Source organism: Carcharodon carcharias, chromosome 16 (assembly GCF_017639515.1).
Source record: "Carcharodon carcharias isolate sCarCar2 chromosome 16, sCarCar2.pri, whole genome shotgun sequence".
NCBI lineage: Eukaryota > Metazoa > Chordata > Chondrichthyes > Lamniformes > Lamnidae > Carcharodon > Carcharodon carcharias.
In genome coordinates this window covers 67,975,932-67,988,567 of record NC_054482.1, presented here as the reverse complement: position 1 = coordinate 67,988,567, position 12,636 = coordinate 67,975,932, and the positions used below count along the sequence as shown (strand labels likewise).

The window sequence follows — 12,636 nt, the reverse complement described above, 5'->3', positions numbered from 1 at the left end:
AGCACGGTTATAGACCAGTCTTACAAAAAGTTCAACTCACATTAAATAATTACTGTAACTATATTGAATGTTTGACAATCAACATTTCTCATAAACCTGCTTCATTAACACAACAGGTTAGATGGCTTTCAACTATTGGAATAGCAACAGCATTGAATGAATAGTGATCAGATCAACGTCCTTACCTCACTAGAATGAGAGCTGGATGGTACAGGATAAGGAGTAACTGCCATTTGATTAACCGCATCTTCATTCCTGCATAAAGTAAGAAAATAATTCAGAAATATAATTCTTAAAAGAATTATATAGGGCCTTGGTGAAGAGTACTGTCTCTCCTTACCCACTCCGGCCTGAGTGAGAGTGCAAATAAGGTTCAATGGACTGATCCTGGGGTGGCAGGGTTGTCCTTGAAGGAGAGATTGAGTAGACTTGTCCTATATTCCGTAGAGTTTAGAAGAATAAGAGGTGATCACTTTGAAATATATAAAATTCTTAAGAGGCTTGACAGGGTAGATGCAGGGAGGATGTTTCCCCTGGCTGCAGAGTCTAGAACTAGGAGTCATAATCTCAGAATAAAGGGTTAGCCATTTAGGACAAAGATTAGCAGAAATTTCTTTACTCAATGGGTTGTGAATCTTTGGCACTCTCTACCCTGAGAACTGTGGGTAAAGTATATTCAAGGCAGAGATCAATAGATTTTTGAATACTCAGAGAATCAAGGTAATGTACTTGTTAAGATGTGAGGCTGAAGGTCAGAAGGCAGGCTCAAAGAGTAAATAGCCTATTCTTGCTCTTATTTCTTATGTTCTTAAGAAATATTCATATACAACTTTCACTTTAACTTACAGCAAAAAGCACAATTAAATTTCAAGTTTTGGATGAGCAGGTGCGATTGATAACATATCATTCTGCTCATTTTAACATTCAATTGGTGTATCTAAATAAAGAATTGAATGATAGATCCAACTTAAAAGCTTGGAGATATGGGACTTAAGTATGTTGGGTTTAAATATGTTATGTGCAAGAACTGGCCTACGGTAAGGATCCCCAATAATCTTTCAAAAATGTTCTGATGTTTAAATCATAAATCAGAGTAATGCTTAAAACTCTTACATAGAAAATGCAGACAAAGTGCCACAAGCTGTTTGACATTTATGGGGATTTCAAAGCCTTTCCCCAGAATAAAGGTAGTTAGTAAAAATGAAGACCTAGCGAGACTGGAGGAATTAAAGGCAGTGGAAGTATTTTTTAAAAGTTTTAATTAACCTAAGTAGTTAGTCAATAATATCAGTAGTTGGGTTGTATTAGAATTAAACTTTATAAGAAACCAGGCTAACGAGATGAAATAAGAACAAAAATGCTGGAAAAGCTCAGGCAGCATCTGTGGAGAGAAACAAGAGTTAACATTTCAGGTCGATGACCTTTCTTCAGTTCTGATGTAATCAAATTTAAATTTGGTGATTATTCCCAAACATTTTCAAAGACAATGGGCAGGATTTTATGCGTCAACGAGTGGAGGCTAGGCCCACTCGCCGACGAGTAAAATGACCCGTGGTGATGTCAGGGGGATCTCCCCATTTAAATTTTCAGGAAGGTGGGGATGCAGCGAAATCAGCTGCGTGCCTGCCGACCTGTCAATGGTCAATTGAGGCCATTGACAGAATCAATTAAGTAATTAAAGGACCTGTCCGTCCAACCTTAAGGTTGGCGGGCAGGCCAAGAGCCGCAGTGCGAACTGGAAAAAGCATGAAACCTCATCCAAGGGCGGGATGAGGTTTCATGTAGGTTTTTAAAAATTTTAATACAGTTTTTGTGAAAATGATGGGCATGTCCCAACTCATGTGACATTGTCACATGTGGGGACATGATAGGGGAATTTTACTTTTCTATTTTTAGGTTTTTTACATTTTGAGCCGATCTCCCTGAGGCTGCACTTAACCTCAGGGAGATGAGCGTGCTCTTTCGTGTGCATGCGCGAAAGAGCGCACTCTCAATTTTGGGATTCCCCCCCTGCCCGCACAGGAAGCACATAGTGCTTCTGTGCAGATATCACACTGGGCGGGCCTTAATTGGCCCACCCACGTAAAAGGGCACCACTCCCCTAATTGGGGGCAGTGATCGGAAGCGCTCCTGTGTGCGCCCGCCCTTCAACTTCGTCCCCACTGGGGGGGAAATTCAGCCCAATGTGTACCTCACAGCTTACAGATTGGGGCATTTGATCAGCTTTAGATATGAGTATTTAAACATTTTAACATAGCTGGGGCACTTATTCTGTTGACTGAAATCTGGAGCACCTTTCCTAAATTACTGAAATGAAAAGTTAATGCTAATAATGGACAGGTGGACCAATAGCATCATAACGTATACCTGTAGACTTTTAATATCTGATACAAAGAAAGATGTGGTAGAAAATAAACAAATTAACATAATATAAAATTAATTAACCAACCCAAGTAAATTAACAAACTAACTGAAATCATAAATTTTGTAGTAACTGATAATTTCCTTTGTGTATCACAAAATACAAGGAAGCAGGGATTAATCAAGGACAGTCAGCATGGTTTTGTTAAGGGGAGGTCATGTCTGACCAATTTGATTGAATTTTTCGAAGAGGTGACCAGGTGTGTAGATGAGGGCAATGCATTTGACGTAGTCTACTTGGACTTCAACAAGGTTTTTGATAAGGTCCCACATGGGAGACTGATAATGAAGGTAAGAGCCCATGCGATCCAAGGCAATGTGGCAAATTGGATCCAGAATTGGCTGAGTGGCAGGAAGCAGAGGTTGATGGTCGAGGGATGTTTTTGTGACTGGATGCCTATGTCCAGTGGGGATCCACAGAGATTGGTGTTGGGTCCCTTGCTGTTTGTGGTATATATAAATAATTTAGACTTGAATGTCAGAGGGCTGATCAGTAAGCTTGTGGATTACACAAAAATTGGTGGGGTGGTAAATAGTGAGGAGGATAGCCTTATGTTACAGGAGTATATAGACGGGCTGGTCAGATGGGCTGATCAATGTCAAATGGAATTTAATCCAGATAAGTGTGAGATGATGCACTTGGGCAGGACCATCAAGGCACGGGAATACATGATGAACGGTAGGACCTTGGGAAGTACCGAGGATCAGAGGGGCCTTGGTGTGCACGTCCAGCGGACCCTTAATGTAGCGGGACAGGTAGATAAGGTGGTTAAGAAGGCATATGGGATACTTGCCTTTATTAGTCGAGGCACAGAATATAAGAGCAGGGACCTTATGCTGGAACTGTATAAAACGCTGATTAAGCCACAGCTAGAGTATTGCGTGCAGTTCTGGAATCCGCATTATAGGAAGGATGTGATCTAGAGAGAGTGCAGAAGAGATTTACCAGGATGTTTCCTGGGCTGGATAGTTTTAGTTATGAAGAGAGATTGGATAGACTGGGGTTATTTTCCCTGGAGCAGAGGAGATTGAGGGGGGACATGATTGAGGTGTATAAAATTATGAGGGGCATAGATAGGGTAGACAGGAAGGAACTTTTCCCCTTAGTGGAGGGATCAATAAACAGGGAGCATAGATTTAAAGTAAGGGGCAGGAGGTTTAGAAGGGATGCCAGGAAGAATTTTTTCACCCAGCGGGTGGTGCGAATCTGGAACTCACTGACTGAAAGGTTGAAAGAGGCAGAAACCCTCACAACATTTAAGAAGTATTTGGATGTGCACTTGCGATGCCATAGCATACAAGGCTATGGGCCTAGCGCTGGAAAATGGGATTAGAATAGTTAGGTACTTGTTTGAGCGGCGCAGACTCGATGGGCCAAAGGGCCCTTTTCTGGAGACTTCTATGACTTTAAAATTAACATTTGACTAGCTGTCACTGCAAATACTACATTTGAGCAGAAACAAATGAGAATATTTGTATATTGATATAGATGACAAGAAAAGGAAATATCTTTGTTTCAGACAGAATTGTCAGTGATATTCTTCAGTGCAGAAGATGATGAATGAAAAGAATTCTCCAGTAGGCTAGGCAATTCCTTTCACTTCTGTTCTCTTTAATGAAACAAACCCTGTGACAATAGGGGCTGCTGTACTGAATTAAATCTTGCACATTTCTCTCTCCCTCTCCACCCCCCACTTAACACTGTTGCTTCTCCCAAATGTTTTCTGCAGACCCGAAATAACTCTACATGTAAGGGTCTTAATGAGTAAGGCATTTAGAAAATCAGGTATTCAGACATGGCCAGAAACACGCTAAAATATAGCTTTACACAGTTTGGAATGTCTTATTTCCAGTACATGAGCTAATAATTGTTCAGAAATTTTGTCCTTTCCAGTTTACTCAAATCACTTTGAGCCTTCGGGTACAAGATTTATACATCAAGCTCAGTGATGAAAGGAGCCTTTTTTGTGTGCATGTGTAACGGGTAATATAATTCAGTTAGCATGATGCAGCTGTGTTATTAAAGGCAGTCCAATTCTATCGGTTCTTCGCAAGCTCTTTACTTAAACCATATATTTCAATAAATTTTTAACTGAATAGCATGCAATGACAATCTTCTTCATATCTTATGTAACTGTCAAACTCTCAAAATGCACTACGATAAAGTGATAAAACATTATGCACTTTGCTTTACTGCTTTCTCTGCAATCATAGGACTACTCAAAATTGTGAACACTTTGTTCCAAATATGTTATTCTATTACTGTAAGCAACCAAAGGCAGATTCATATGTAACATATCCTCTTTAATGTGTTTTTAAGTCATTTGGAGCATGGTTACACACAGGACCATTTTCAATGCAGTTATGGAAGACAAGCTGTGTTGAATGTAGAGGAGACTGCATTTAGAGTTAAGGTGCAGTAGCAGACTGCTGAACAGCAGATATTTCAATTTATGCTTCACAAGAAATCAGCTGGCTGTTGTTGGTGGAATACCATTAGTCTTCATCTGTTCAGACCTCCACTTCTACATAAACTCTGTAACCCTTGACCCATACTGTCATTAGTCTTATCATTCAAAAGATCATATTCCTCAGTTTCCATGCCATAAAAAAGTCATCTTCATACAAGTAAATAAAAGACATGTTTTAGCAAACTCAATATTCCATAGTTTTGTTTTTAGATTCTATAATGTGTATACTTAATTCTAGAGAAGTACCATGAACTTTTACCAAGACGAGCTATCAACTACCCTTTTACGACTACTGTATGTCAAGGATGTTAAGAAATGTTAATAATTACTCTAAAGCTAGTTAAGGGCTATAAGTGCAAAATCTACACAGTAAGTCAAAATGTGAGAAAAAGACCAGCAAGATATATGATCAGGGTGGAGACAGTTACATAAATCAGAAGTCCGTGCATGAATACGTTTAGCATAAGATATAAAACAAATTAGTTAGAAGCACAAATTGAATTAATGGATATTATCTAGGAGTTATTACAGAGGCTTGGGGGTGATTTTGTGCAACCGGCTCATGCTTGAACTTTAGTGAAATTTGGTCCTTGAAACTCATCAGCATGCCATACAAAGATTTCAGTGCTGGACCACCTGCCTCACCAGCACCTATGCTCAGTACATCCTGGGAGAGGCAACTGGAGCAGGCTACAGCAGGATGGGAGGTGGAGGCGACAATGACTGCCGTGGAATCAGGGAAGCACTCCTGCTCCCCTGGCGACACAAGGTGGGTTTTTATAAACCATTTTTGAATTTGTCAACTTACCTGGAGTTGGCTCCCAAAGGGTCTGCTGAAGAATCCTGACTAATTTCTCAATGGAGGTTTGATAGGATAGATACAGAGAAACGATTTCCTGTGCCTGAGAGAATTCATAACAATGGGACAAGCACAAGCACTTTTTCGTACAAAGGTTAGTTGAAATCGGGAACTCATTTCTCCAAAAGGCTGTGGATGCTGGGTCAATTGAACACTGGAATTGATAAATATTTGTTAAGTAAGGGTATCGTTGCATATGGAGCTAAAGTGGGTAAATGGAGTTGAGATGCAGACCAACCATGTTCAAACTGTATGATGGAAAAGGCTAAAAGAACAGAAAGGCCTACTTCTGAGTGGGAGGGTGAACAGCCAGCAGTCGTGGTTTATATTAGTACCAACAACATAGGCAGAAAAAATGATGTGATACTGCAGTCAGAATTTAGGGAGATGCTCATAGGAAATTGGTAACCACAACTTCAAAAATATTAATTGCCACATTACTCCTGGTACCACGTGCAAGTGAGTACAGGAGGAGGAGGATAAAACAAATGAATGCATGGCTGAAAAGATGGCACAGGAGGGAGGGCTTTAGATTCCTGGGACATTGGGACCAGCATTGGGTGAGACACTATGTAGAGGCTGGATGGGTTGCACCTGAACAAAGCCTGTACAAATTTCCTTGTGGGTCGATTTGCTAATGCTATTGGAGAGAATTTAAATTAATTTGTCAGGGGTGAGGGAACAAGGAGGTAATACTAGATTGGGGTTAAAAGAATAGCTAACTGGAAATATATATGAGGCATTTCTTGTTATTATACATTTAATTTTGTAGTTACTTTCTCACAACTCTCAATAAACCACTGGAAGCAAGTGAGTTTTCTATACAATTGATAACTATTATACCTTTACTGATTTCCTTTATATATGTCACCATTCTTCAGAAAGGAATATTTGCCAATGAAAGATGCTAAACCTGATTGCAGGGAAGAAGGATTGGTGTAAGTGCAGCTGATGTGGCTGTCATTTACAATAAGCTATGCGCTTCAGTAAAGCAAGCAGGCTGGTACTGAACAAATTCCATTAACATGTACAATGTTTCATTATTAAATCAGATGCACACAGAACTTAAAGTAAGGTTCAAAGAAATGAAAGCCCATATTTTAACTGCTAGTGAAAGTTGTACAGACAAGGGCCTAGGTGGACGTAAAACTGCCCAGTCCTCAACAGCATGCACCCAGCAGGATTTAACTCTCGGGCCTCCTAGCGATGACTCACGTCAGACTCCAGCCCCAACACTGTGGGATTTTGGGGAAGTAATTAGCGCTTCCTGTCGGATTGTGGCAAAAGGATCCACGATAGTCAGGTAACTAATTGTGAGGGAAATTGGCAGCATTACTATGGAGGAAGGAAGCATTCAGCAGGCGATGTCCAATGTTTCCTTGTGGGCTCTGGAGTAACACTCCTGTTCTTCGTGATCCACAAGGAAACTGAAAACAAAATGAAATCCTGGAAATGCTTACAATTTCATTAAAAATTAGGATTTAAAATGTATTAACTGTATCAGATTTTGATTTAGTTACTCTCAACATGACATTGTTCTACACAAGCTAGTTCATGGATACATTTTTTATTCTTTTATGGGATGTGGGTGTCTCTGGATAACCCTCTGCCTTACCCTTGAGAAACTGCTGTTGAGCTCCCTTCTTTAACCTCTGCAGTCCATATGATGTAGGTACACCCACAGTGCTGTGAGGAAGGGATTTCCAGTGTTTTGACCCAGCGATAGTGAAGGATACAGTTCCAAGTCAGGATGATGTGTGGCTTGGAGGGGAACTTGCAGGTGGTGGGGTTCCCATGCATCTGCTGCCCTTGTCCTTCGAGGTGATGGAGCTTGTGGGTTTAGAAGGTGCTGTAGATGGAGCCTTGATGAATTGCTGCAATGCATCTTGTAGATGGTACACACTGCTGCCACTGCGTGTTGGTGGTGGAAGGAATGAATGTTTAAGGTGGTGGAAGGGGTGCCAATTAAGTGGGCTGCGTTGCCCTGGATGGTGTCCAGCTTCTTGAGTGTTGTTGGAGCTGCACTTATCCAGGCAAGTGGAGAGTATTCCATCACACTCCTGACTTGTGCCTTGTGGATGATGGACAGGCTTTGGGAGTCAGGAGGTGAACTGCTCATCACAGGATTCCTAGCCTCTTACCTGCTCTTGTAGCCACAGTATTTATATGGCTACTTCATTTCAGTTTTTGGTCAATGGTAACCCCCAGGATATTGATAATGGGGGATTCGATGGTAATGCCATTGAATGTCAAGGGGAGATGGTTGGATTCTCTCCTATTGGAGATGGTCATCGCCAAGCATTTGTTTGATGCAAATGTTACTTACCACTTATCAGCTCAAGCCTGAAGGTTGTCCAGGTCTTTAAGCATATGGGCACAGACTGCTTCAGTACCTGAGGAATCACGAATGGTGCTGAACATTATGCAATCATCTACGATAATCTCTTCTGACCTTATGATGGAAGGAATGTCATTGCTGAAGCAGCTGAAGATGGTTGGGCCGAGGACACTACCCTGAGCAACTCCTGCAGTGATGTCCTGGAGCTGAGATGACTGACCTCCAAAAACCACAACCATCTTCCTTTGTGCTAGGTATGACTCCAATGAGCAGGGAGTTTCCCCCCTGATTACCATTGACTCCAGTTTTGCCAGGGCTCCTTCATGCCATACTCAGTCAAATGCTGCCTTGATGTCAAGGGCAGTTGCTCTCACTTCACCTCTGGTGTTCAGCTCTTTTGTCCATGTTTGGACCAAGGCTGCAATGAAATCAGGAGCTGAGTAGCCTTGGTGGAACCCAAACTGAGCATCAGTAAGCAGGTTATTGCTGAGTAAGTGCCACTTGATAGCACTGTCAACAACACCTTCCATCACTTTACTGATGATCGAGAGTAGACTGATGGGGCGGTAATTTGTCCTGGTTTTTCTGATGCTGGGGTCCTCAGGTGGAGGCCAAGTTGGATCATCCATTCAGCACTTATAGCTGAAGGTGGTTGAAACTCCATCAGCTTTGTCTTTTACACTGATGTGCTGGGCTCCCCCATCACTGAGGATGGGGATATTTGTGAAGACTGCAACCAGTGTAGCAAGATCAGTGAAGGTTACAATTGAGATTGGAACAGCAGGAATAATAAGTAATCATGGCAGAATTTTATTACCATTTCCAATTTGTGTATGCAAGTCATTTTGAGTGCAACTGACGGTTCATATTGTTCACTGAAATAGGGATTGGACCTGAGCTCCTACTTTTCCTTGGTTTCTGGATTGATTATTAATCAGATAAAGCAATACCTTTTCAATGAGGGAAATACTATTACCTTATCAGGACTATCTTGACATTGGATGGAGCATTCTTTATAATTGCTGATGCATTTTGATGGCTTCTTCCATAAAGTGTCTGGCTATTAATCTGAAAAATTGAAAAAAGCCAGTGAATAACAGTTGCAAAGGATGCTATTTACAAGTTACTAAAATAATTAAGCGATGCAGTAATTGAGAGTAGTTCTTATTTATAGGACAGAATTTTTAGGTTGGCTTGCGGGCGTGATTAGCGGGCCCAGGAGTGGCCGGGGAACGGACCACAGACCACGATTTCATACCAGCTGGTCAATTAACGACCAGCTAGCGTGAGGACGTGTGCTGAAATGCTCAGCGCTGCCAGGTGGGGGCAAGAGGAGGGCGGGCACTGATATAAGCGTGGGAGAGCACTGAATGAAAGCTCCCTGAAGGCAGAGAGCTGCCTCAGGGAGCTGAGGAACTTAACACCAATAAATAAAGTTTTTAAAATCCAGAAAAAAATGTTCGCGCATCAGAATTAGCCACCTGAACATATACAGGATGAAAATTTTGTCCATACATTTTTATTTATTTTTTATTGAATAATGGAAACCTCATCCCATCCTTGGGTGAGACGTCATCAAAAATGCAAAGTCCGTCTGTCAGGTTCATCCACCAGCCAGTATTAAAGTTGGAGGACCATGAAAAATCAGGGACAATTGGAACCTTAACAACTTTAATTGTCTTAATTGTCTGTGGGCATGCTTCCGACACTAGCGGGCGCCCGCCGACTTAAATATTGCACGAGATGACGTTGGGACGCTCACCCAACATCATCTCATGCGACTTCACGTTCGACTGGGTCAGGCATGTGCCTGCATGTCGACCTAAAAATTCTGCCCATAGAGTTTTACTTCTCGATATCCCAGAAAATCTTTTAACACAACTTAATTTATAGAGGACAGAGAGCTCCTAGGCCTTAGGGAGGAAAATACAGATAAAGGAAATAGAAAAAATGGACAACCAGCTAGGGTACATTATTGAAGGTTGACCAAAAGGTCAATGAGGATAGAAATAATGTGCGAGTGCAGGATAGGCTATATGCACAACTTAAATTGTGAACAAAAGGGAGCGTATGCAGGCTGGATGATGCAAGGCCAAGTAGGAAGACATCAATGGAATAATGATTAAGGTTTCTGCAGCAGCAGGGCAGAAGCAGGCCATGCTGCAACTGTGGAAGTAAACAATTTTGTTGATATGGTGTTTGAAGCCCAGCTCTGGATTGAATATAATGCTAATGTAGGATGGAGCCAGTGCCAAGGGATTGAAGATCTTGGTAGAGATGTGGGTGCCGGGGGCACAAATTATGGTTTTGGTCTTTCCAGTGTTCAGTTGGGAAGAAATTCTGATTCATGCATGACTTAATAAATGCAGGTGTTTATTTGATGTTATGTAGACAGGTGAATTAAAAATTAGTCTTCTAATATCTCAGTAATTTTACAATATAAACAAAGAAGGCTGTCACAGAATAATGCATGCTAAAGGACACTGGCCAACATCTGTATCGGCATTTTTGAATTATATGTCACTTCAACAAACTAAAACACAATTTTCATAGCAATCCCATAGTTCTTGTACAAATGTACAGGCATATTATTTGAGGTGTTGGCAAACGTAGTGTTGTTAGTAATTTAATTTGTGTATTTCACTAATAAGGTATCCTATTAGCAGATTTCTTATAATGCACGCATCATGAGCAATTATAGAACTGGCTGAGCACAAACCTAATATAATATAATGCACACGAACAGGGGAGAGAGCTCATCCTGAGTGAGATACAGCCAGTGAGTGTGGGTATTGGCAATTTGGAGCACGGTGGGAATTGAACTGGTAAGTCTTTCTCCTTAATTTCTCTTTACTTTTTGTAAGTTCAGCAGTCTAGTTAAAAGGTTGGTAAGGTAGCTAACTCAGCTGACAGTGTGACAGTTAACTGTCAATCACCTGAAACCTGATTAGGGCCTGAATAGGTGTTAATTGCTGTTTGAAGCTTAATGAGTATGAGTCACCTCAGCACTATTTAAGAAAGGGATTATTTAGAAGCACACTATAGTGTGCTTGTACACAAACAGGGCAGCGAGCTCATCCTGAGTGAGATACAGCCAGAGTAGTGTGGGTATTGGCAATTTGGTGCACAGTGGGAATTAGGGGGAAGAGGTGCTCTTCGTATTTTTTCTTGGATATCCAACTTCTTAAATCTTCAAAGAGTGGTCTTGCCTTGCTGCAGCAGTAGAGGCTACAAGGGAAAGGAATGATTGGTAAGTAGTGGGTCAGGTCGGGTAAGTATTTACTACTTTAATCGCTTATAGTTTAAGGTCTTTGTGGTTTATAGTTTGTATATTCTATAGTAACGAAGATCAGGAAAGAAAGGCCCTAGAGTAATTGATTTAAAAGGTTTAATTTAAAGGGATAAGTCATGACAGGAGAGCTCAACGCCGTGGTATGCTCCTTGTGCTCCATGTGGCAAGCCAGGGACATTTCCAGTGCCCGGGACCAGCATGTGTGCAGGAAGTGTGTCCAGCTACAGCTCCTGGAAGCTCAGGTTTCAGAGCTGGAATGGCGGCTGGGGACACTGTGGAGCATCTGCGAGTCTGAGAGCATCGTGGATAGCACGTTTAGAGAGGTGGTCACACCACAGATGAAGGGACTTGAGGAAGGAAGGGAATGGCTGACCACCAGGCAGTCCAAGAGAAACAGGCAGGTAGTTTAGGAATCCCCTGGGGTCCTGCTCACAAATCGGTATTCCATTTTGGAGGCTGATGAGGGCGCTGGTTCCTCCAGGGAGTGCAGACAGAGCCAAGCTTCTGGCACCACAAGCAGCCTGTCTGTACAGAAGGAGAGGAAGAGCAATAGTAATAGGGGATTCTATAGTCAGGGGAATAGAGAGACAGTACTGTGGCCGTCAACGTGACTCCAAGATGGTATGTTGCCTCCCTGGTGTCAGGGTCTGGGATGTCACTGAACGGTTGCAGGGCATCCTGAAGGGGGACAAAAAAAAGTGCAGACTCTATGGACCGAAGGGCTTCTTCTGCACTGTGAGATTTTGTGAACAATGGGTGCCTGAGTTTGACTCTTCACCCATTTTCTGCTCAACAGGGCCTGAGGACTCCTCAAAATGGAATACTTTTTGAAATGTAGCCACTTGTAGGTAAGTATGGCAGCCAATTGGTGCACAGCAAGTCCCATAAACAGTCGTGAAATGAATGACCAGTTAACCTGTTTTGGTGGGATTGGCTGAAACATGAATACCGGTACAGATATGAAGAAAACCATGCTCTTCCTTTGAAGAAGTGGCATAAGATCTTTTACATCCATCGCAATAAGCAAACAGTGCCTCTATTTTACATCTCAATCGAAAGCCAGCTCCTCCAACAATGCAACGTACCTCTGCAATGCCCTTAACAATCAGCCTAGATTATGCATTCAAGTACAAGAGTAGGGCTTGAACCTGCAATTTTCTGATTCAGAGGCCCAAGGGCTATCACTGAGCCAAAAGGACTTGAGGAGACATTTTGTGTGGATAAAAGAAGCTGTAGAATGTTCTCAACCTGTAGC

General features: G+C 41.9%; 1 protein-coding gene across 6 annotated transcripts in view; it reads right to left on the bottom strand.

Moving 5' to 3' along the window:
• Nucleotides 1-12,636, bottom strand: part of patj (PATJ crumbs cell polarity complex component) — a 398,928-nt gene that overhangs the window by 124,910 nt on the left and 261,382 nt on the right. For all 6 annotated transcript variants that reach the window (XM_041208336.1, XM_041208338.1, XM_041208340.1 and 3 more), the window contains 2 exons: nucleotides 9,066-9,157; nucleotides 186-255 (listed from right to left, as the gene is read on the bottom strand). In XM_041208336.1, the coding sequence (XP_041064270.1) occupies nucleotides 186-255; nucleotides 9,066-9,157 (162 nt within the window). The remainder of the gene's footprint in view (nucleotides 1-185; nucleotides 256-9,065; nucleotides 9,158-12,636) is intronic.